General features: G+C 36.4%; 2 protein-coding genes across 2 annotated transcripts in view; one reads left to right on the top strand and one right to left on the bottom strand.

The window, feature by feature from the left end:
• SLTM (SAFB like transcription modulator) overlaps positions 1–20,391 on the bottom strand; it is a 52,488-nt gene extending 32,097 nt beyond the window's left edge. The window contains exons 1-5 of the mRNA XM_007958414.2: positions 20,230–20,391; positions 18,970–19,057; positions 8,051–8,115; positions 4,619–4,816; positions 3,362–3,409 (exon numbers count right to left, since the gene is read on the bottom strand). Coding sequence (XP_007956605.1) covers positions 3,362–3,409; positions 4,619–4,816; positions 8,051–8,115; positions 18,970–19,057; positions 20,230–20,391 — 561 coding nt within the window. The remainder of the gene's footprint in view (positions 1–3,361; positions 3,410–4,618; positions 4,817–8,050; positions 8,116–18,969; positions 19,058–20,229) is intronic.
• A 499-nt stretch (positions 20,392–20,890) lies between these two features.
• RNF111 (ring finger protein 111) overlaps positions 20,891–26,020 on the top strand; it is a 215,079-nt gene continuing 209,949 nt past the window's right edge. The window contains 2 exon segments of the mRNA XM_007958405.2: positions 20,891–21,270; positions 21,272–21,294. Coding sequence (XP_007956596.2) covers positions 21,178–21,270; positions 21,272–21,294 — 116 coding nt within the window. The 5' untranslated portion in view covers positions 20,891–21,177.

Below are 26,020 nucleotides of genomic sequence, written 5' to 3'. Positions count from 1 at the left end.
TCAAACTCCTCTTATGCCTGTGAGAGCTGGACAATGAATAAAGAAAACCAAAGAAGAGTTGATACTTTTGAGTTGTGGTGTTGGCAAAGAATACTGAAAAGTACCATGGACTGTCAAAAGAACTAACAAATTTGTCCTGGAAGAAGTGTAGCCAGAGTGCAGTGAAAATGGTGCAGTGAAAACTCTGTCTCACCTACTTTGGTCATGTTGTCAGAAGGCACCAATACCTGGAGACGGATATCATGCTTGGCAAAGTGGAGGGTTAATGAAAAAGGGGAAGGCCCTCAACAAGATGGACTGACACAATGGCTGCAACGATGGGCTCAGATACAGCAAAGATTGTAAGGCTGGCACAGGACCAGGCAGTATTTTGTTCTGCTGTACATAGAGTCACCGTGACTTGGAGCCAACTAGATGGCACCTAACAACAACAACGTACATTTCAAGAAATAACAATGATATATAGATTTTATTAGTATCTGGATTAAAAGAAACACTTTAAAGAAAAAAATCTCTAATTCATTAAAAATTGAATACCAACTCTGTATTTGATGATCAAAAACCAAACTCACTGCTGTCGAGTCAATTCCAACTCAGCGATTCCCACTGGGTTTCTGATTTTGTAAATCTTTACAGAAGTAGAATGCCCCTTCTCTTCCTTCCACAAAGCAGCTGATAGGTTTGAACCACTGACTTTCTGGTAAGCAGCCAAATGCCTTACCCACTACGCCACCAGAGCTCGCTCCTTACATTTGATAATAAGGAACTATTAACATTTTATAGTAAGTGCAATAATGTAAAAAATAAAGTTCTCTTTAAGCAATACATACTAAATTGTTCTAAGGGAAATATGTTGGGGATTTGTTTCAAAATAATACAGAAAAAGGAAAGTGAGTGGTAGTACTGCTCAAACAAGTCTGGCCATGAGCTGATAAAAGCTTAAGTTGAATGACAGCCACACTCTATGCAGTATGCATTATGAACACAAACCGAAAACCAAACCCACCACCAAGTCAATTCAGACTCATACAACCCTTTATGTACACAATAAGCCAATAAATACATCCATTAATCACATTTAGAAGCAGTAGATCATGATGGATCATAGAAACATCTGCATGTTTCTAGATGCCTTACTATATCTACATTACTGAGAGAAAGAGTCCTTTTTTACTTAAAAAAAAATTTCTCTACACAAGCAACCTCCTTATAGTTTAACAAAATATGGCTAAATTCCCTGATGAGAATTTCATGAAGACAGAATGAAAGCAAGGCCCATTAAAAAAAAAAAGAGAAAGGTACCCATTCTCTAAGACATGTTACTTTCGTCTATTAAAAAATTTTTATAATAAATATATGAAGTCTACTATGCAGAGGAGGAGGTCTGGTGGTGTAGGCCTTAGGCCTTAGACTATTAACCAGAAGGTTGGTGGTTCAAACCCCAGACACTCCTCGGAAGACTGGGCAATCTACTTCCGTCTCTACACCTCAGAAACCCAAGAAGAGGTCGCTATGAGTGGGAACTGACTCCACGGAAGTGAGGTATTTTTTTAATTATGTAAAGAAGGACACTTCTTCACACAACTCACAATATGCACTTCTGTAGGAGTGGCCCTTGATGGAATTAAAAGCTAGCTGGCTAAAGAACAAACATGAAGAGTTCGATTACACCTCTTTGCAGATCAGTGATCTATAAGAGGTACTCTCCCCACTTTGAAAGTTAATCCTCTTCATTTGTTCTTTGTTACTCAGAAATGAAGGTACTTAGGGAGGGGATGGCGGACCAAAGCCAACTGCAGTCAACTCACCACTATCAAGTTGATCCTTATTCACAGTGACCCTTTAGGACAGAGTAGAACTGCCCATAGGGTTTCCAAGGCTGTCGATCTTTACAGAAGCAGACTGCCTCACCTTTCCCCCAGAGTGGCTGGAGGGTTCAAACTGCCCTTCTTTTGGCTAGCAACCCAATTCTTTAACCACTATACATCCAAGCAGAGCTCCTTGGATGGAAGGCAGGCCTTTAAAATTTGACAGTCTTAACATTTCCTTGCCATATATTCTACATGATCAGAAGTATTTCTCACAAAAATGCATTTTCTGCTTCATTGCAATGGACACAGAGAACCATATACAGCCCCACTAGCATTCCAAAGGCATGACAGCAACAGGAAAGAAGGCAAGGTCAGAAGCAATCATCTAAATAGTCTGATGAACAAGAGGTTCTCCTTATAGTCTAGTAGTAAATACTCGGAGCTCTGGTAGCGTAGTGCCTAAGGCACTTGACTGCTAACCAGAAGGTTGGCGGTGGTTCAAACCCACCAGCCACTCCTTGGAAGGAAGATGAGGTAACCTACTTCCGTAGTGATATGCCTCGGAAACCCAAGGAGAGCTCGCTATGAGTCGGGTCTGACTCGGTGCGTAACAACAACAGTAGTAAATACTACAAAGAGGAAATAACAGACAAGATCACAATTTTTTTTTCTAAATCTAGTAAATAGAGGGAACCCCCACCTCTATTTTAAACTGCACAATTTAAAGAGGGCAAATGACAAGCTCTTGGTTACAGATATGAGAAAAAGAGAAAGATTAGTTTTTTTAAAAAAGAACACTGCAGAAATTGAAATAAAAGTAAATCATGCTTTAAAATGTATACTACTTATGTAATATAACATACTCCCAAAAAATTTATCACACATATTGAAGAACAGTAACTTTCTACTCATACCTCAATACATAAAAGAAATTTCTGGAATATAAACTGTTATCATTTTTATACCATGTCCACCCTAAAAAAAACAAACAAAAAAAGCAAACACACTGCCATCAGATTGACTCATAGCGACCCCTCCTTGGGCTTCTGAGACAGTATCACTATGGAAGTAGATTGCCAACCTTCCTTCGGAAGAGTGGCTGGTGGGTTTGAACTGCGAGCCTTCTGGTTAGCAGTCAAATGCCTTGGGCACCATGCTACCAGAGCTCCCACATCTACTCTAGGAATATTAAATTAATAAAAATTTTAAACAAAGCTTTGAAAAGACTATTAGTATTTTTAAATTAGTTGTTACACATCAAAAAGGAAAATATAAAAGCTTGGTAATCAAGAGTTGTTTTACAGAATAGATGGACTGTTTTTACTTTTACTCTGGAAATGACAGGAACCTCAGTTTATAACTATCAATTACCTTTGCAACAACAGAAATTTTAGCTCCCAATAGTTTTAAGTATTTTGTACATAACACATAAATATCTCAGTATTAAATTCAAGGCAGTTTCATTAAAGAATTATGAAGTCAAAATAAGATTACTTTTCCAAGCCCTTCCCCCCACAATATCAAATTCATAGGACTAAACGTAAACTTACTTGGGCTGTTAGAAAGGTATCATCTTCACCTTCTTGAGCTCCAATTTCCTAAGTAAAAGGTATACAATAGGCTTTGCTTTATAAATTATCTGGGTAATATCAGAATGCTTTTATGCTTATATTTGATTATGACTTATAGTTCATGTTCTGTACCTTGTCTATGGGTACTAAATCAATTAGTAGTATCAGACTATATTCTCTATGCCAATGTAAAAAATTAGTCACAATGATAGAAAATTAGAAAAATATGTTTCTTGACCCCCTAATTAGGCTATATAGAAGGGGAAGTGCTTTAAGCATAAATACTTATAGTACTCACACTGACTCCTTATTCCTTTGATTTTCTTAAGATGTACAACAGTCCTCCAAAAGAGGACAAATGGTTTCATTCAAAGAAAATACAGTCATCCCTCAGTATCCATGGGGTTCTGGTTCCATGATCCCTGAGGACACCACAATCTGTGGACACGTAAGTCCCTCATATAAAATGGCACAGTGTTTGCATATAACCTACACACATCCTCCAGCATACTTTAAATGATCTCTAGATTATATTTAATACCTAATAACAATGTAAACATTATGCAAATAATACGGTCTACTCCCTTGGCCTTTAAGGGATTGCTCTGACCACTTAATTGCTCCTCCCCTCTACTGAATATTTTCAATAAGGAGCTGGTTGAATCCCCAGCTGTGGAATCCATGGATACAGAAGGCTGACTGTATCTGAGAAATTGTATGCTTTAAAACTAAACTTAATTAATTTTCCCACCCCCAAATCAAATTGAAGTAACTACTTATACCTACTAAAGTAGCTCCCCTCCAAAAAGGGGAGAGGGAGACTACCACCAGGTAATGTTGGCAAGGTCAGAGTGAAATTGGTACACTCATTCACAATGGGGTGGGAAAAAAAATAACAATTTAAATGTCCAAAATTAAAGTAGCTATTAGGCATATCGAAAAGTCTAATAAATTATGGTATAACACACAAGGGATTATGAAGCCATTATGATAGCTCATATGAAAATAGGACATAAAATAAATAGCAACTTATGGTGTAACTACCATGTGAAAATACACATAGTACAAGATAACAAAAATCAGGTGGTAGGATTTTGGGTGATTTATAAATAACACTTTTTCTTTCTTTTTTTTTTTTTTAAATTCTAAGGCTTCAAAATTGAACTAGAAAAAAAAAAATTTATTATTTAAAAACTTAATTTATCTGGGTCATGTTTTTAAAAACTGGCTAAAGACCTGACTTTCGATGTCCTCTTTTTCTATATCTTCTATTGCTTCTGCCTCTATTAATTCATGAGCAATCTTGTTCTCTTCTGCAGAAAGTAACTCCTTGGAATGCACATTTTCTTCTTCATTTTCTCCAAATTCTTCAGAGTCCTTTAATTCGTCATTTCCATCTTGTTCATGTGTCTCTTGGTTCTCCAATTCACAGTCCTTTTAATGGTAAGAAAATTTGGCACAACTAGAGGCAAAGTAGTATAGACTATCCACCAAATGTTTTGGTAATTTACATCTCTAAATGTTTTTTTTAAAAAATACATATTTTGCTATTATCCCCACAGCTAAAGTTCAGTAATTTTATTACCTTATACATTAACTATGTATAATAAAAGGTCATTAAACCATGCATTTGAATTTCCAAATCTATCATACTTACACATAATTGAATCAGTACTAGAGATGCTTTCAGTTTTCACACCCATGCCCTAGAGTTGAAGCCAACTCACAGCCACCCTACTGGACAGCGTAGATCTGCCCCACAGGGTTTCCAAGGCTGTAAATCTCTATGGAAGCAGACTACCTCATCTTTCTCCCTTGCTGGTGGATTTGAACCACCAACCTTTCGGTTAGCAGCTGAATGCTTTAACCACTACACCACCAGAGTTCCTTTCAAGTTCCAGTTATTTAATATTCACCAAGCCACATTCTAGGAGTTGTGAACAAATGGCTTCAAAGAAAGGACTTAATTTCTTCATGTGCCATACTTATGATTTAATTTCAAAGACCCTGGGAGTCATACTTATTATAACAAAGTTTATTTCTAATGACTAAGGAATTCCCAACATTGATGTCTGTCCTTGAAAAATATGCAAAAAAATTAATTCAGATTTCTTTAGCTTGAAATCTATTACTGTTCCACGATGCCAATTAGGCAAGGAACACTGGGTGGGACTGGATTTGGAAAGGTTTGTCAGTGTCTCCAAGTTTATGGACACACTACTTCAGTGAAACAGAAAATAGTGGCAATCTGCTTAGTTTCATCTTCAATTGCAGAGAAAAGGTTGAAAGCAATGAACATTCCTTTCTTTCCTAACCTTATAGTAAATCTAGCAGATTTAAGAAAAGGTCTCTGGGTTAAAAGGGGAAAAGGGTCAAGGCATGACGACTATCATTTATTCATAGCTGAACTGCACTGAACAAACAAATTTCTATTGATGGATGTGGGCAAAGAGAAAGATCATGATTGTTGTGGAATGTGAAACGCTTAAGCAGGAGAACATCTCTGGGAAGGCAGGTTTAACAAATCTCACCACAGTGTAAGTGGAGGTATGTCACAGGTTGTAGATGAACAGATAGTTGTAAAATGGTAGAATAAGTGCAAAAACGAACAAACAAAAATCAAAGGACTTCCATCACCAAGGAAAAACTTTACCTATTCTGAAATGCCAACTTTAACCATTCTTCTCACTTATCCATGGAAGCAATTTCTCTCCTATTCAGAAAACTAATTAATAGGTAATATTTACCCACCACTACTGTATAAATTCCAAAATCAGGAATCCAGGAGACAAGGAAAACACATTCCTTTTGTTTTTATCAAATATCTCATGTACGCTGATATTTCAAAATGAAATATATATATATATATATAAAAAGAAGAAAATGAATACAAAAATAGATTTATTTAAATAGGAATTTTCTTTAAAGGCTCTTTGCTCTTCTAGACACAATGACCAGATAGTTGTTCACTGAGTCATAGTACAAAAGCATCTTTGGCAGCACATGTAAGAGACAATATTACTATCCTTCTAAATAGAATGTATCTATCGTCTGGTAACATTTCAAATGATTGTAACATTTTAATGAACTGAAGAGCTGAAATATGACAATTTTAAGGCTGTTTACTTAACCACAATGTTTTTCCAGCCTGTGGATAGTTTTTCCTCTCAACATGTACTTCAAAAAAAAAAAAAAAAAAAAAAAAAAGCAAAAAAAAAAAAAAAACAAAAACCCCCAAAACTAGTCTATTTCGACTCATAGCAACCCCTCCTTGGGTTTCTAAGTGGTATCTCTACAGAAGTAGATTGCCCAGTCTTCCTTCTGAAGAGTAGGCTAGTCGGTTTGAACTGCCAGCCCTGGCTAGCAGTGAAATGCTTTAGGCACTATGCCACTAGAGAAGATAACTGGAGAAAGTAAGAACAAAGGAACAGACCTAATTTAAAAATAAAAAAATTTAAAAAATCCTCACTGCCATCGAGTCAATTCTGACTAAAAGCAACCCCCACTGGGTTTCTGAGGCAGTAAAGCTATACAGAAGTAGACTGCTCCATCTTCCTTCTGTGGAGTGGCTGGTGGGTTTGAACCACCAACCTTCTGGTTAGCAGTCAAATTCTTTAGGCACCATGCCACCAGAGCTCCTTTTATTGCACCACCAGAACTCCTTAATAGAAGACATACCACAGGATAACCCGAAGAGTTTATAAAGGCTCAGACAAAAGTGGATTATTGGTATGCAATAATCAATCTCAATGGATCTGTGGGTAAATGTTCCTAAAATTATTTGTGATTTCGGAATTAACTCAATAGAACACTTCTTTCTCTCCATGCTTGCCCTCAAAGTGTAGGGTACAAAGTATGAGCTATGTGGTACAGTGCTCACATGGGGGTAGGATGGGGAAGATGGAGCAGTAGGAGGCTGGGTAAATGGATACGAGCTGACTTTGTGGTAAAGCTCAGACATCCAGAGACGTTATGACAATATGGACTAACTTTACACAGAACAGAATATGTAGGGGTATAAAATATATACTTTAAGGAACTATATTCACTAATAACTTCTACGAATGCTATACTACTTAATACCGTAACTTCATTTAAGTAGTAGATCGTTTTTCATTAAAATAAAACCGATACAAAAACCCAACTATAATTAAAATAACTTATTCTGTATTCTTTACCATATAAAATTACCATGACCACAATTAAAATTACATACTGTATTTTTCTGGCTGGTCAGTTTCAAAGAATGTTCCTTCTTTGCCAAAAAAAAAAAAGGACCTGGCTTATTTATCTTAAAAAGCCAAAACAAATTTCTTAATTTGCAACATATCAACAATTTTCTCTCCATTTTGAGGACTACATTCATCTAAATTCTGTATGTTATGTACAAAAGCTAAACGCAATGGGCAAATGATACATTTACCAATATCCTTATTGTTCAGGAACTAACATCAATTGTCCTGTAGCTTTCCCCTGGCCCCTATGTCTCACATTTCTACATAAAAGCATGGACAGATTATAACTTATAGTTTTATGTCTAATTTAACTAATATTTTTATATTTTTCAACTATGAGAGTTAAATTTTACCTACTGCTCAAGTAAAATGCATGAAACTCAAATTACTAGGCTCAAAATAAACACCTTAGCCTGAGTGACTAACACTTTACCTTGACAAAAGCATCATCTTCCACAGAAGCATCTCCACTCAACTCATCTGCTTCTTGTTTTTTACCTGTGAAAGAAGGAAAATGGGCTAACAAGTAATATTTTACTACTTTAAACATCAAGTAACATTTAGAGACAGATGTTTGTACTGTGGTATCACTCTCCACTTTCCAATCATCTGACAAAGCTAATGCCAACTGTTCATAAATCACCTATTCACAGCTATCCCAAACAGACAAAAACTTTATTAACAATGTCATGCTGTTTCACTAAAATACATAAGCTGTGAAAATAGTTAATCCTACATATGCACCCATCATCTGAACTGACTTTACAATATGGTACATTTTCTTTACACTTCTCAGCTTTCCTATCTTCATTTCTGCGTGAAATAGCAGCTCCTTTCAATGGTATTCTACTATCTGTAAATATAACTAGACATCTGGTAGTTAAGTTCAAGATCCATATCCCTCAGAAAGCCTTCTCTAATTCTTTCTCTAATCTACACCTTACAATCCATTATTTAGTTATATATTGCCTTAACTCTTAATTATTTCAAACATATCTTGCTTTCCCATGTAGAGAAGAAATTCCTTAAGCACAGCAACTATTCTTAGGCTTATTTCGTATTTCTCCAAAAGCCTAAATAGTGCTGGGCACTTAATAACTGATTTAAGTGACAGGCAAGAAAAAAAAATTACTTCAGACTGAGATGGTAATGGCCGCCAGATAGACCGCAGGGCTTCCCTGCCCCACCCTCAGCTTCAAACCTATAAATTTGTGACTAGAATAGTCTATTACGTTTTCACTAGACCACAAAAACTTATTTAACAATCCATACTGCACCAGAAGTACTGATGAAAACAGAGATGCTAGAACTGTAGAACTTAAAAAGCAGCATTCATTCCTTTTGAAATATGTTTTTTCCTGAGATTACTGATCAACTTTCCTTTATCTCTTTGCCTAAAACAGTCTATCGCAAAAATCCCAAAACGTAGAGAAAAGGTTTAGCTGTTGGGCTAACTATAAAAATTATCTCCCTTTTCCTAGTCTACTCATCAGCCCCTATCTTGCATCTTCCCAATTCAAACTTATTTTACTTAAATCTACTTTGTGAATGAGTGATAAAAATGGAAACAAGATAAAGACTGGTTCCTTCCAGCTATGTGAAAAATAACATTAAGAGATTTTTCTTTTACAATAGTGAAAGAAAATCCTCAGAAAACTGTGAGAATCAAATGAGAAATGAATGTCAGCTAAAACCATAAAGACAAGTTAGTGCAGAGTTTGTTTCCCCGCTTAGAATACTGGTGTTTTCATCTTAGGGAAAACATACATTTGTTGTTTCCTTGGAGAGGTCAACTTAACGGCAGTGATTTCTTTTTTAATGCCTTGCCTAGATAAAACCTTGTATCTCTCCAATTTTATAATTTACTATCATCATCCTCTTTATCACCAAATCCAAGTTACACAGGAGTTATTGGTGCACACTAAAAAGTTTACCTGCTAGTGGTGACAGCTGCAAAATATGATAAATGTAATTAATGTTATTGAACTGTATGTGTGAAAATGGTCAAAGTGCAAATATTATAAATTTTACCACAATAAGAAAACAAAAAATAACCTCTCTCGTTATTTTACCCTAAAAGGCTAAAATCAGAATTTATTACAAAAGCAACAGTAAGAAGGCCTGTCCATCGTAAACTGTGTATTACTGTATTATAGAAAAATGTCAACAGATGTTCCTTTCCTGAAAAAGAAAACAGTATTGGATGGGACAATGATCACTAAATTCTTCTACCTCATTTAGACAAAGTTCTATAATACAAAAACTTTAAAGATGCTATTTTTTGGGAGAAATAAGCCTTTTAAAAAATATAGGATCTCCTCCCCAAATACAGAGATCACCAAATAACCTATAGAACAGAGTTTTGGGGGAAACTCCTTCAGATCATTTGCAAATACTATTTGCTCCTTAAAATTATAAACTATTCTACAATTTGCAAAGAATGTTTGTTTAAAAAACACCTAATTTTTCTAAGTATGCTATGGTTTATGGGATAGGTTATCACAATTTAAAAGAAAAATGAGCAAGAGAAGTTAAATACCTTTACTAAAGTTCAAAGCTAGTAAATGGTGTTGTCAGCAATGAAAGCCACAGCTTCTCATTTCCAGTCCTAAATTCTTTCCACTGTATCTTATTATGACCTACTTTTAAGACATTATTCTGGCAAGGAGTGGCTAATATTCAATTTAAAGATACTATCTTTGAAATGGCAACCCTCAGCATAATGACAAACTGCATATACTACACACACTCCAAAGTGAATTTCACTTGCTTTCGTTTACTTACAGGAAAATCAAACTATACTTCAGCAACAAAATGTACTTTGGACACGTTATCAGGAGATGACCAGTCCCTGGAGAAGGACATTATGCTTGGTAAAGCAGAAGGTCAGTGAAAAAGAGGAAGACCCTCATCAGCGAGATGGATTGAGACAGTGGCTTCAACAGTAGGCTCAAACATATCATATATATATATGTGTGTGTATATATATATATATATATATATATATGTATATGTATATGTATATATATATATATATTTATATTTATATATAATTTGTGAGGATGGTGTAGGACCAGGCAGTGTTTTGTTCTGCAGCACACTGGGTCACTATGAGTGGGAGCCAACTCGAGAGTAACTAACAACAACAAAATAATACCAGCAGTCACTTCCTCTGCTTAAGTGGCTTCTACGGGCAAACCACTAGGATAAGTGCTTTACATATATTGATAATTTATTTTATCTTCATAACTACTCTGAAACTATTACCCATTTTACAAAAGACACTGAGGCTGTAGAGTTAATCAGATTACAAACCTAGTAAATGGCACTACTTCGATTTAAACAAAAGCTGATTCCCAAACCTCAAAACCAATAAAACCACTAGATCTCAGAATAAGTACAATGTGCAAATATTATCTCTTTTAGACAGTGGCTCCAAAAGTCTCATCTATAAAATTTTAAAATGTGAGACTAAGAAAGATTAATGAACTTGTCCCATGATATTCCATGGGGGTAACAAGAGGCAGAACTAAGGTTCATAAAAAGGTCTAACTTTGCTCTCCTATACTGTTTCTAATAGTAGTGGCATATGAAAGCACTGGACTTTTTAACGTTAATTAGCTTTTAAACATAAAGATTATACAAGATTTTCAAACAGAGTAATGTAAGTAGTAACTTGGTAAGTACATAGTGTTTAAGAAAAATAAAAATTTTCCTTAGCTTGACTATATCCACAATCAGTAACTGAGCTTGTTTTATACATGTTGAATTAGAAACTATTTTTAAGTATAACCCCCACATAAAATATAATTTACATTATAAAAAACTGTTTATTATCCAGCCCAGAACCTATTACAATGCTACGTAATCATCAGACATTCAAGCATTATACACACTTCCTGACTGATAATGGGTTAAGTCCTAAAGGACATTAGCAGTAAACAAGATCTAGATTTCTATTTGGTCCTCACTGGGACAAAGGTAAGAAATGACAAACTAGCTTTATGTCAGTAAGAACTGTAGACTCCTACTTTAATGAGGCCACAAAACTACATCTACCATTCCTTAACTTTTGTGATATCACAAATAACTAAAAAAACAAAAATTAAAAAAGCCCACTGCCATCCAGTCGCTTCTGACTCATTGCAACACTACAAGACAGAATAGAACTGGCCCATTGGGTTTCCAAGGCTATAAAATCTTTACAAAAGCAGACTGCCTCACCTTCCTCCTGTGGAGTAACTGGGGGATTCAAGCCACCAACTTCTGGTTAGCATCTGAATGCCTTAACCACTAAGACACCAGAGCTCCTTTTTAAGCAATACTACCTTCAGCACATTTTTGTACAATCACTGTACATGTTACCCATTTACAGCCCTGTCCCATTTAAGCCAATGTTATCAAAGCTCCTACAGTAAACAATCAACTCAGAACAGTTTCACATCTCATCCTGCAGGGAATCTGGCATGTACCACAGAAATGTGAACTGGCCTGAAAGAAAGCAGCACAACCCAGATAAGGGAGTTAACTAAAAGCTGAATGTAGTGCTTTGAGGAACAAAGCTAGGAAATAAACTGGGTAGTAATGATAGTCTGAACAACAAAATAAAAATCAGAAGCAAAATGAACTCATCTCTTAAACTGTCATTGTAGTAATATCTGGTTATTTTGAAATTACACTAAAATACACTATTACATTCTTTGCATGATTTTAGAGTCTGAAAGTAAAATGTATACACTGAAAGAAGATACTAGAAACATACCCTTATTCATGCAACACAAACTTGTATAGGTCCACAAGCCTTAAATGAAACCTCTGAAGACAAACATGTTTCAGAATTCAGAATTTTCACATTTTAGAGGGTAAAATAATGCATAAACTATTTATTTAAGCCCCCCAGAAGGTTCTGGAACAGCATCTCACAATCAATTTAAAAAATATTTGAGCAGTGAAATATAAGAACATTCACATCAAAGGTAATAAATTAAGACTATAAATTGTCTCACTTCTGTCACCAAACATAAAAAATACTTTCAGATTTCAGAACTTTTTATATTTCAGAATTATGAATAAGGAATATGGGCTGTAAATTGGTTTTCTCTTCCAAAGGAAAATTGGTCCTTATAGGGATGTGCAATTTTCCTTCTCAAGTCCAGAAATACTTGCAAACAAAACAAAAATCTACTTACGTAGATTCTAACAAATTTTGCCAAGAAACTTTGTGGCTGAGTAATTTTTCCTCTTAAACATTCATAAAAGCTACTTATGAAATAGAGAAAATAACTGGTCATAAAATTTCTGTTGAGAGGGTAAGATTCAGAGACCAAGCCAAACTGAACATTAATGCTTCCAGCAACAATGTCTCCCCAGTTGCATACTACTTCTTAATTATAGAATATGACATGTTAACAGTTTACGTATGTTTTAGCCTCTACTAAACTGGTATTTTACTACTACAAAGGTAATCCACATTCATTACAATAAACCTGGAAAATACCAAAAAGTCTATTTAAAAAACTCTCAAATTTATTACCTAAGAATAACTGAACATTTTTATACACATACACATTTACAAGGGAGCTCTGGTAGTGTAGTGCCTAAGGCATTTGACTGCTAACCAGAAGGCTGGTGGTTCAAATCCACCAGCCATTCCTCAGAAGGAAGATGGGGCAATCTACTTCCATAGTGATACTGCCTCGGAAACCCAAGGAGGGGTTGCTATGAGTTGGGTCTGACCCGACAGCACATAATAACAAAAAACAAGACATTTACAAAAGTGAGATTTAAAAATTAAGTATTGAAAATTTAACTGAGTTCCTAATGGATTATTTTTCTATTCTACCAATAAAAAGAAAATGGTCCTGTTTTCCTTCAGCCCTCTCTCTCTGTTTTGAGACCCAAATAAAGCAACATAAAGTTTTTTTGAGAACTATAAAGTATCATAAAACAATATGGAAACTGAACTTCGGAAAGAGAGATGAATAAATGTGATGTTCAAGTTTCATGATCTAGTCTAGAGCAATGGTTCTTAACTCTGGCTGCATGTTAGAATCACCTAATGAATTTTTGGAAAATACTGATGCTCCTACCCTTCTCCCACCCGGCAACCAAATCTTTGAGGTAGGAGTCTGGCATCTGTATTTTTAAAAACTCCTCAAATGACTCTAATACAGAGTATAGGTTGAGAACACTGAGATGAGTGAGCCTAACTAAAGAAGGTGGAGTTTGAAGAATGCAGGAGGAATATTATTTTCAGCATCTCCAGACCAGAATTTAAATTCTATCCACCTTTAACAAAACACCACATATGGTGTGAACCTATTTAGCTGTTAAAAAGGGGTAACATCACCAATCATTAAACATAAACCTCCTATTGAGTACATGTACTCATACATACACACCTTAGATCAACAAAATGTTATCTGTGAAAAAAAATCTGGGTAGTAGAATTATGGGCAATTTTTACCTTTTCGTATTTTTCTGGATTAATTTTTTTTCACCCCATGAAAACACTTCACTTTTTATAATCTGGAAAGCAATACTGTGAAGTGACAATGCAAACTATTATTCCAAGGTGCTAGAGTAGCCAGGTAAAGCCACCTAGGCTTTTGAGTATATGATGTGAACCACACGTAACTCCTGCAACTTTGTAACACTGAAGAGCTTTTACTGAAAAGTAAAATGGATTAAATAAAACAATAAAATAAAGTCCATACTTCTTAAACCCTAAGCCACTGTTTAATTTCTTCATTAAAGTCTTTTGTGATGCCACCCACAAATAATCATGGTTTTCTTACATTTTTCTAATTCTTGCACAATTAGTACTTTATTTTACATGGTTTCGTAAAACAAAAAACAAACAAAAAAAACCTTAAATGTTAAAGAGATAAAGCCTGAAGCCCTCTGTGCCTACTTCAGAATACACTGAGAGAAACACAGTCTTAAAGTACTAGAAAACTTAAATCATTTACACATTAGAATCCTCGCACACGTATTTGATACCACAAAAGACCTGAGGAAAAAAATGTAAAAAAGTGTTCTGATGACAAATATAATGCACCAGGTATAAACACATAGGGCAAATGCAGTTTTAAAAGGCTGATTATAAGGGTCTGATTTGGAGAAATGAAGTTAACATACAATCTCTGAGGCTTGCACAACACTGCAGCCCAGGTATGAGGCTTTCCAACATAGCAACAATTTAGTGAGGAATAAAAGTATGATTCATGTGTTCTAAAAGTACACTTTACATAACAATATGTAAGGAGAAGTCAATGGTGCTGCTGAGAAAGATACCTTAAAAAGTGGAAGATAGCAAAAGCTAATAAACTCTGATGTATGTGTTTCCTATAAAGAAATATGCAATTAAAATAGGTACCAAGAGGTATTTTCTTAATGCAGTTTATAATAAAGCCATCAAATGGCCTCCAGTATTCATTCAACAACTACTTTCTGAGCACCTATTATACACCAACCTCTACGCTAGGCACTACAGAAACAGAAATAAATAAAAAACTATGTCCCCTTGCCCATGAAGTTTTCATCTGTCCAGGTACCCAAGTAATATATACAGGAATTCAATTCCCCCAAAGTCTTTCTAAACACCAGAGTTCTTATTAGAGTGCCTTAACATTCAGATTTACTACTATAAAAAAAAAGGGAAAGAATTTTAGTAACATTATATTAAATACATTTTATATACATACATATATATATATACACACACACACACACACACAGACACACACACAGACACACACACACACACACACAGTTGATTATTTCATTCTCTCAGTTAATTGACATATATTTTATGGAATTTTACAAAGTACTCATGTAATTAATTATAAATATATTATCAGTCATTATTACCTTCAAAGAGTTAGGCATCTGATCTGTAGTCACACCTATAACCCCAAATTATATGTACTTCTATAGAAGGGAAAATCAGATTTTATAAAGTATTTTGATTCTTTTTTAAGCCTATAGGTACTGTAAATTTCAACATCAGTAATCATTGCATTAAATGTAATTCTGAATACAGTGTTGATTAATCATATAAAATAACTAGCAATTTTTGCTGAAATGTAAAGTTGACTTGAAAGTTGAGAATTCAAAAGAAACTTCATAATCTCTGAAACAAGCTAATGAGGAGTGAGTTCTACCTGTTTAACCACTTTCAAACACACCCAAAAGTATGACAGTAAAGCTCACTGGGCCAAGCTTTCTTCTAGATTATTTATTTAAAAGTTCCTAGCAAAGAAAGTATAAAAAGACTCAGGAAGGAGAACTAATCTCATCTACAAACTATATTAACTTGTATGCAAATACATTTTATAAATACATTGATTATTAATATCAAACCCACTAAAACATATTACAAATTTCTATTAACTATATTTTTTAAATATTCTACAATAAACTCAAGAATTCAGATTCCTTTTCCTCTAATCTGTCTAAACACAATCATTTCAACACACAATTTAAAGAAATACCGACTCCACATTTATATTATAATGAAGTATTTCACCTAAATTTTTCAATTTTTCCAAGTCCATTAAGCTTCTTGTTTTCTTAACATCATTTAACTTTTATTTGCTGATTTCAGATTATTATAAGATTTACTTTCCTGACAAGCTATTATGTCATGTCTGATTAATGTCTACATGAGCGATTCTTTCATCTTTTCCTCATTTAATAATCTGTGCTGACAACTATCTATACTGACTGATGGCCTGTGCGTTTTCCTGTTCCTTCTGTATAGTTAGTTTTAGTTAACAGAATGAATTTTCCTTCTGGGTCTTGGCTGTATGTAATTGTTAAATTTCAGAATTAAAAAACCCTTATTTAAAAAAGAAAAAAAAAAAAAACCACTCACTGCCTTTGAGTCGATTTGACTCGTAAGGACCCCTCCTTCGGCTTCCAAGGTGGTATCTCTACAGGAGTAGATCGCCCAATCTTCCTTCTGAGGAGTGGCTGATGGTTTTGAACCACCAAGCCTTCTGGTTAGCAGTCAAATGCCTTAGGCACTATGCCACCAGAGCCTTAAAGATAGTTTAATATAATTTCCAATTTTATGAAAGAGCAAATAGACCCATTGAAGGAAAAGTGGCACGACCAAGACAAATTATTTACTAAGTAAAATAAGATTTGACAAAAAGAACTTAATGTAGAAATTCAACAACTAGACAAAAAAGTGAAATCACATTAAAATAATATTTGATTTCTTGTATTCTTGGTTTTAAAAAACTATTAGTGATATTTTAACAAGTTTCCTTATGCAAATCTGATTTCCAAAACTTATTTCTAAACTTCTTACTTAAAAATAATCTTTTCTCTAAGTATCTTAGTTGTAAACTAATTCTAAGTTCTAAATTGGGGATATATATTATGTTCCTTGCAATTTACAGAATTTTCATAGCAATGATAGATGAAATTCAAGGAGACTAGAGCTATTTATCATGCATGTCCCAGAATGAGCTTCATGAAGTGCTGTTATATGAAGCCTGTTATAGACAAATAACTTTTAACTAACGACCACAAGACACCTTAATGTCAGAGTTAAGGAAAAATTAAAGATAAAGCATCCTTATAATCTATGGAATAAATTAATATATCTATATATATGTATTAAAAATGCTGGAAAATTCCTGAAATTTTTTTATTGAGTAAATTGTTTCTAAGAATAAAATAAATGAAAAAGAATGAATACATAGAAATTAAAAGCAAGTGAGAACTAAATAAATCAAATGAAGATTAAATGTTAAAAATCATAATAAACTAAAAAAAACTTCTATCAAATTACCATGGTGTGCTAGGTAAAGGTATGAATCAAAACCACCAGAAGTTAATGGTTAATTCTTGATGCACTTATTCCTGAATTTTTTTAGGGGCTTACCCATTTGTGAAAGTCTCTGTTAGCACAAGCTTCTCTAAACATAGGGAAATATATCTCTCAAAGTGAACATGAATTAAACAGTATTAATTATTAAAAGCAAGAAACATTTAAGATACTTAGTTAATGCCTCTAAACTCCATCTCTACTTCTGCCATTCTTATCCCACCCAGGAAATGCTTCTTAGTGCTTTTCTATTTTCTATGGCACAGAAATAGGGGACTCCTCAAAACCTATGAAGTCTCAAACAGTGAGGTGGCATCAGAATCTGCCTGGTTCCCATACTCACAGGGTGCTTAAGGTCAAAATTTAGTATTTCCTTCTTTACAAGTTAATCGATTCTATCCACAATAAATTTGGTATACTACAGTTAAGAGTTTATTTTGCATACTTAAAGCAGTAAAGGAAGGTAAGAGTCCAAAAATGCTGTATTTAACTAAGAAATACTTTGCATTAAGTCAGAACAGCATTAATAATGGAAACTCTAAGTAGATAACATCGTGTCCACCCTCTGCCACTGACCTTACGGGAGGGAGGGAGAAATTTATAATTATTCAAGTAAAAATTTCACTTACCAGAAACTTTTAGAAGTCCCATTTATCTCACCAAATTGTTCATTTTAAACTACTTTTAGTTATTCATAGTAACACTACATCCTAGCAAAATGTTCTGGCCTAGTTTAAAACTTGTAAAATAAAAATCTAACATTTCTCTGGAACTTAAGGCTTTGGGGGGGGGGCACTCCTCATAATAGATTTTCCCTTCATTGTAGTATAATTGCTAAGGTCTTCTTGAATTTCACTGAAAATTAGAATGCACAATGGTATGATCGCAAATTACATTAACCAAGTCAAACAAACTACTATACATAAATGTTACAGAATTTTAATATACTAGAGAAAATAACAAGGTGCCAAGGTAAAATACTCTGCCAATTGTGGGGCAAGGTGGTTGTTGTTGTTATGTGCCCTCGAGTCAGACCTGACTCATAGCAACCCGTCCTCGGGTTTCTGAGGCAGTATCACCACGGAAGTAGATTGCCCTGTCTTCCTTCCAAGGAGTGGCTGGTGGGTTTGAACCATCAGCCTTCTGGTTAGCATTCAAGTGCCTTAGGCACTATGCTACCAGAGCTCCCGTGGAGCAAAGTAGACATGTATTAAACTGTATTGTATTCTTCCAATCTTCACATTATGAAGGAAGAAACCTGACTCTGTAAATTTTTTTCAGAAAAAATAAAGAACTAACTTATCGTCCGGTTAGTATTAGGCAAATCTTAAGGGCTACAAGTCACTGAAAGCCTGGCAACAGTTAACTGTTCTTCCTTGACCCAAGAAGGCAGAGTGCCAGAGAGAAATAGCACAAGAGTAGCACTATATAAACAGAGCAAGTGGGAGAAGAGTAGAGGCAAGTTATATAACCAAAATATATTTTAAAATATGTTCATAACTCGTAACAACCTTTGCCTTTAGCTGGTTTCTTGTTTGGAGTATCGGTTGAAACTGTTAATTCAATATTATCTGGATCGCCTCCTTCCTCTTCAATAGCCTACATTAGAAAGAGAAGTTAATATGCTACACAATCTGTCTAAACTCACTTTATAAAAACGTAATGAAAAACGAAACACAAAACAAGCCCACTGTCGTCCAGTCGATTCTGACTTCTGCAGGGCAGAGTGGAACTGCCTCATAGGATTTCTAAGGCTGTAAATCTTAACGGAAGCAGCTTGCCCCATCTTTCTCCAGTGGAGCGGCTGGTGGTTTCGAACCACCGACCTTTCAGATCGCAGTCGAGCGGTTTAACCACTGTGCAGCCAGGCTATTAGAACTGCCGCTCATTTTATAAACCGACTTTGGGGGAAGAAAAAAAAAAAGCGCAATTAAACCACATGAAAAAAAAAGTAAGAAATTTGCAGGGAGACAAATTATTAGGTATCAAAATCACATGGGGTTAAAAGTTCTCCAAGCTGAGAAAATTTAGTATCACTTATTATCATACTGAACAAAAAAACCTAAATAAATACAATATGCTCAACTGCAGAAAAGTCTCTAGCTACTAAAGTAAATAACTAAAAGGAGTTTTCCTAATAACTAAAACGCAAATTTATTTCTCCTCTACAATTCCAAACGCTCTCTCAATCCACAGTGGTTATCAGGGATGAAAAAGCAGATTATTGCGGAGATGCAAAAACTGAAAACCCAGTGGAAAACAAAACCTCTCTGTTACCCAACCATCACTCCTATTACCAACTACCCACCCCAAGATGGGAAGGAAACGGTTGGGCACAATTAAACGGTAACTTCGCAGAAGTGACCAAAGTAACCGTTCCCTCCGAGGCCAAGATATGCATGCGCTCACCATGGCTAAAGGCTGGGGACCGAGCGCCTCCCAGGTCTCCACAAACGCCCTTGGGAGCCGCGCCTTCAGTCCGCAGCGCTCCCAATCCAGCGGGGAGGTCCTGAGGTAGGCAGGAGCGTGCTTGGCTGCGGCGGCGGCGGGTCCCGGGCGGCTCGCGGGCCCCTCGAAAACCAAGCCAGGTATGCGGGGGAGGGGCGGGACCGGAAGGTCCCCTCTCTCCCCGCGTGCGCGGACGACGCTTGGGGCCTCCCCACCGTTTAGCCTCGCGGGCCTCAGCGGCTGCTGGCGATCCGAAGCTGAGGCGGAAGGGGGGGCGCGAGGCGCGGCCTAAGCTTCCCTTCCCGGACCTCGCCGGGCCTCACCTGCTTGAGTCGGGAAACAAGCACAGTCTTGACTCCGGTGATGTCTAAATTCCGCCGCTTCAGTTCGGACTTAAGATCGATGACCCGCAAATCGGTGATCTTTTTACCTTCCGTCTGACCCGAGGTGGTCGAGGCTGCCACAGCACCGGTAGCGGCAGCCATTTTAGAACAGCAGCGCGCTGCCAAGGCAGCAAGTAGGCTGCAGCACGAAGGCAGCAGCGCCAACTTCGACTGAGGCCTCTGAGGCCGCCGGCGTCGCACAACGATGCGCACAATGAGCGGCTGGCCCCGCCCCCTGTCCGCCACCCCAACGCAACCTGCAGCGGCCGCCAGCACCCGGATGACGGGCGCGCGTGCGCACTGGCGCCGGGAACGGAGCCCGGCGCTCTTCGCGGAATGGGCTGCAGCCACCTGGGCAGTGCGACCCCTTGCGTGGACTGAGAGGTCAGGCAGGTCTAGCCGCACCAACGTCCGCCGCCGCGCCTCTGTTCATCTGCTACTTGGTTAGCCATTTTCTCGCAACGCTTAATCTTGAGCAACAGCAATGTGCTAGGCACGACATGGCGTAGAGTTCGCGGGTAACTAAATACAAACCAAGTAGACGTGCACGCGCCCTGTTACAGGGGAATATTTTATCATCTCTGCCGAATAGTCGAAAAATGTGGTCATTGTGCACAGGCCACTAATGAATTCGGTTACTAGAGTTACATTCAAAAGACCTGAAAGACTCTCTAGAGAGGTTAGTCCAAGAATGTAAAAAATTGGTGCCTGTGACATGTCCCATTGGCCCAGGGAAGGGAAAACTTAATACCTTCAGCCCTAGTTTATTCCAGGGCTGTCCCCTACCCATACTGCTCACTTGAGAAAGGAAACTTCACCGCCCCCCCAGCTTTGACTTGATTTGCTATCCTTTGGGTGTAACTAATGGCTAACAAAATTGTTCACTGAATGAGGAAATTAATAGTACTTGTTGTCATCTCTTATGCAATGTTCACTGTTGTGCCCCTCAATAATTGGGATTCCAAGAAGAGTGACTACTTTCTTGTGGAGGATCAGCCTGTACAAGTGAGTACCTATTCATACTTTTAGCCAGCATTATTAATCATCAAAGCATAAACATTTATGGAATAAAACTATTTTGCAAATTCCATAAATCAAATGTGACGCACAGTTAAATATACTAACATTTCCTGGCTTTGAATTGATGAGGCCTGACTCAATTTATGTTGCTTTTTGTGTTTGACTGGTTAGATCAAAAGGAGGATGATTGGACATTGTAACAATAATACTTGACATCCGGGCAGTTCTTTGTGGTTTATAATGTACTCTGATATTCAGTAACATTCTTAATCAGTCCCAACTCTGTAAGGTAAAAGTTTGTGAGATAAATCTCTGTAAGGCTTAGCTTGATTAAATGGCTTGTCCTTGTTCACACAGCTGGTATATGGTAGAACTGGTGCTTAAATCAGGTCTCCTGATTCTAAATCTCTGTCTCTGCTACATTAGTTTCACAGTCACAGAATTTTAGAATTCAAAGGATCTTTAGTAATTTGACCCAATCCTTTCATTTTTTTTTTAATAGATGAAGATTTTAAGAAATCTACCTACAGGTTTACAGTTAATTATTGGGTAAATTAACACTAAAACTCCGTGTCTTCCACTTAATTCCCCTACTCTCACTGTCTGCGATGTCTGTAAAGAGGGATTATACTAATCAAAGTTTATAATATATTTAAAAGCAATTAGTTGTTCTTTCAAAAAATTTAAATCTAGTAATGGAGTTAGCTAAAATGGAGATACATGCCTTCTGACCTGATATACTTGAGAAGGACACATCTATATAATATTCTTGATAAAAATGTTTAACCATAATCTGATCATGAAAAAACATTCAGAACAAACTTAATTGTAGGATAGTGGCTAAGGCACTTGACTGCTAACCAGAAGGCTGACGGTTCAAACCCACCAGCCACTCCTTGGAAGGAAGGTTGGGCAATCCTACTTCTGTAGTGATACTGCCTCGGAAACCCAAGGAGGGGTCGCTATGAGTCAGGGCTGACTCGACGGCACATAACAACAACAACAACAACTACAAATTGACTGGTCTAGACATTTCAAAACTCACTGTCGTTGAGTCGGACCCAATACTACCAGAGCAATTTTGGGCAGGAGCATAGTGCCTAAGGCATTTGACTGCTAACCAGAAGGCTGGTGGTTCAAACCCATCAGCCCCTCCTCGGAAGAAAGTTGGGCAATCTACTTCCGTTGTGATACTGCCTGGGAAACCCAAGGAGGAGTCACTATGAGTTCAGTCTGACTCAATAGCAGTGCGTTTGGTTTTTTCTTTTGCTTTGTTTTGTTTTGGTAGACACTTCAAAAGAGCAACATCATTTAAAAAAAAAAAAAAAAAAGTTGTGAAACTGTTCCGGAATAAGGAGACATGACAACTAAATGTCATGCATAATTGTTTAGAAACTGGATCAAAGAACATTTTTGGGTCAATGGCATGTTTGACTATATATTCTCACTCACTACTATCGATTCCAACTCATAGTGGCCCTGTATTATAGTTTTGACTGCGTTATTATATCAGTGTTAAATATCTGTAGTATGACATCATGGTTATGTAAAATGTCCTTGTTCTAAGGGGTTGCATGCTGAGACACTTTAAGAATGAAGTTATCATTTTGTCTACAATTTACTTTGAAATTTGAGAAAGCAAATGTGGCAATAAGTTACCAAATATGAAAGTAAATGTAGCAAGATATGAATGAGAAAAAAATGTGGCAAAATGATAACAATTAGGGAATCTAACCAGTTGCCTGCATTGGCCTCAGTTCTGACTCAAGGGGACCCCGTGTATGCCAGAGTAGAACTGTGCTTCCTAGGGTTTTCAATGACTGCTTTTTTTGGAAGTACATCACCAAGCCTTCCTTTTGAGGTGCCTTTGAGTGGACTTGAACCTCTAATCTTTTAGTTAACAGCTGAGTTCATGAAGGTTGTTATAAGTTTGTTGACTGCATACTGCTTAAAATTTTTTTATAGGTTTAAAATTCTTCAAAATAAGTTGGAGAAAAACTCCATAAATAAATCTAAGTTTTTGTGATAGAGAAAATAATAAAATTAAGTTATTTCACTTTTAACATATTGGTATTTAATTTTGTCATTTAACCTAGGATTATTGTGCTTTTGAAATTAATTATCTAAAGAATTCACTTTTTAATGAATATTGCATTAGTATACTTTTTTTTCTGTTTTCATTTTTTAGTAAAATATAATTAGGTGAAGGAACACAGTAATTTTTCTTAATATTCAGCTTATTCTTTGGTTGTTACCTTTCCCCTAAAGCTAATAGTCTTCTATTCCATTCTTTGTAAGTGTACTAGGCAATGGCATAGGTGAGATCAAAGGCTGGTGCTCCTCCAGCTACACTTACCTTTACCTCTGTATATTTCTGCATAGTTTTTGAGGATACAGCTCAAAAAATAATAACATCATATATTTGATGTGTAAAGCCTCTTGCCATTCACTAAGCACTTTTGCACTCATTATATCACTTGGTTTTGATAAAAGTTCATCATTCAACAAATACTTACTAAATTGTTACTACCAACCAGTCATACCAGTCTCTGCAACAATAATGATTACATTTTCCCTCTTGCTCACTACTGAATAATCTCATAACATAGAGTAGACACTCAGTAAATACTAATTGAAGGAGAACAGAAATTGGCCTGAACTTATGAAGCTTATGCTCTCTTGACAGACAAAAATATTCATCAAAAAATTATAAAAACATAAAATTGCTACTATAGTGTGTGCAATGAAGAACACAATGCTGTCAGGACCTGCAATAGGGAAATTTAATCCTTAGGGATGGATAGAATGATACTCATTTTATAGAAGAGAAATCTGCAGTTCAAAAATGTCGATAATAATTCAAGAACATGAAGTTACTAAGTGGAAGATAAAAGATGATTCCAAATCCATTGCATTTTTTATTATAACATCTTGTTTTGTATCAGAGTTTATTTCCTTCCCTCCGTAATGGGAAGCCCCAATTTGTATTTTTCAATCTTTTTTTTTTTCAGAGAGACTTTAATCTTTCCTTATCATTTTCCTATCCAACATCACCATTCCTTACTTCTCTGTGACAAAACCCAGCTGGTAGCCTCAGTTGAGAGTAAGGAAACCAATTAACACGGTCCATAAATATATGCCTCTTGGAACACAGAATGGGGGGGATAAATAAGGGTAGAGAAAGATCAGAGGAAAGGAGCAAATTAAAGATATACAGCATAGAGAATAAGAAACAAAGAGAATACAGAGAGAAAAATCTAATATAATTGTAGTTAGATTTCCAGAAAGAAGAAAGAGAATGAGGTGAAAACAATCTGTGAAGAGATAGCTGATAATTTTCCAAAATTTATGAAAGATATTGATCCATACACCAAGACATGTCATAATAAAACTATAGAAAATCAAAAAGAAAATCTTAAAAGCAAACAGAGAAAAAAATTAATTTAATTGCCTTTAAGAAGCAAATAGTAAGTCTGAATGCTCACTTCTCAGCAGCAACTTATATCTTCAGTGTAATTGCCAATTTCAAACAATAACTGAGAAAATTAACTCTGGTAGATCTGTACTAAATAAGACAAAAAACCAAACACACTGCCATCGAGTCAATTCCAACTCATCGTGACCTCCATAGGGGTTCCAAGGCTGTAGATCTTTACAGAAGCAGACAGCCTTGTCTTTTTGGAGTGGCTGGTGGCTTCAAACTGCCCACCTTTTGGTTAGCAGCCAATGCCTTAATATCTGCACTAAAGGAAATACTAAATGATTTTCTTTAAAAACCAAAACCAAACTCATTGCCATCGAATCAGTTCTGACTCATAGCAACACTCATGGGGTTTCCAAGGTGATAAATCTTTGTGGAAGAAAACTGCTTCATCTTCCTTGGAGCAGCTGGTGGGTTTGAACTGCTAACCTTCTGGTTAGCAGGCAAATGCCTTAGGCACTGCACCACCAAGAGCTCTTTTGACAGAGGGTAAATAATCCCAGAAAAGAGGGCAGAAATGCAAGCCATAGTATCTAGAGTAACCACTAATCAAATATTAAAAGAATGTATAACTTCCCAACTAACAGGGAAAAAAACGACATAAAGAAAACAAGACGAGAGATAGAGGGGACATAGATGAGTGGGATAATAGGCAGTAAATTACAACATGATACATTTAATTCCAAACAAAAAACAATTACATTGAATGTTGATGAATTAAATATTCTAAGAAAAAGACATCATTGTCCATCTGGATTTTAAAACAAAACCCACCAACCACTCCTCAGAAGGAAGATGGGGCAATCTACTTCCGTAGTGATACTGCCTTGGAAAATCAAGGAGGGGTCTCTATGAGTCAAGTCCAACTTAACGGCACGTAACAACAACAACAAATGCCAGTTACCAAAAACAAAACTCAGTGCCATCAAGTTGATTCCAACTCATAACGACCCCCATTGCATTTCCAAAGGCTGTAAGTCTTTACAGACGCAGATTGCCTAATGTCTCTTCCACAGAGCAGATGGTGGGTTTGAATGACCAACCTTTTGGTTAACTGCCAAATTGCCTTAACCGCTACACCACCATGTTGTTGTTGTTGTTATGTGCTGTCGAGTCGGACCTGACTCATAGCGACCCCTCCTTGAGTTGCCAAGGCAGTATCACTACGGAAGTAGATTGCCCAACCTTCCTTCTGAGGAGTGGCTGGTGGGTTTGAACTGCCAGCCTTCT

This window comes from Orycteropus afer, unplaced genomic scaffold (assembly GCF_000298275.1).
Source record: "Orycteropus afer afer isolate SDZICR_OR568_19922 unplaced genomic scaffold, OryAfe1.0 scaffold00015, whole genome shotgun sequence".
In the NCBI taxonomy this organism is placed as follows: Eukaryota; Metazoa; Chordata; class Mammalia; order Tubulidentata; family Orycteropodidae; genus Orycteropus; species Orycteropus afer.
The sequence above is the reverse complement of the archived record's forward strand: the minus strand, read 5'-3'. Positions and strand labels throughout refer to the sequence as shown.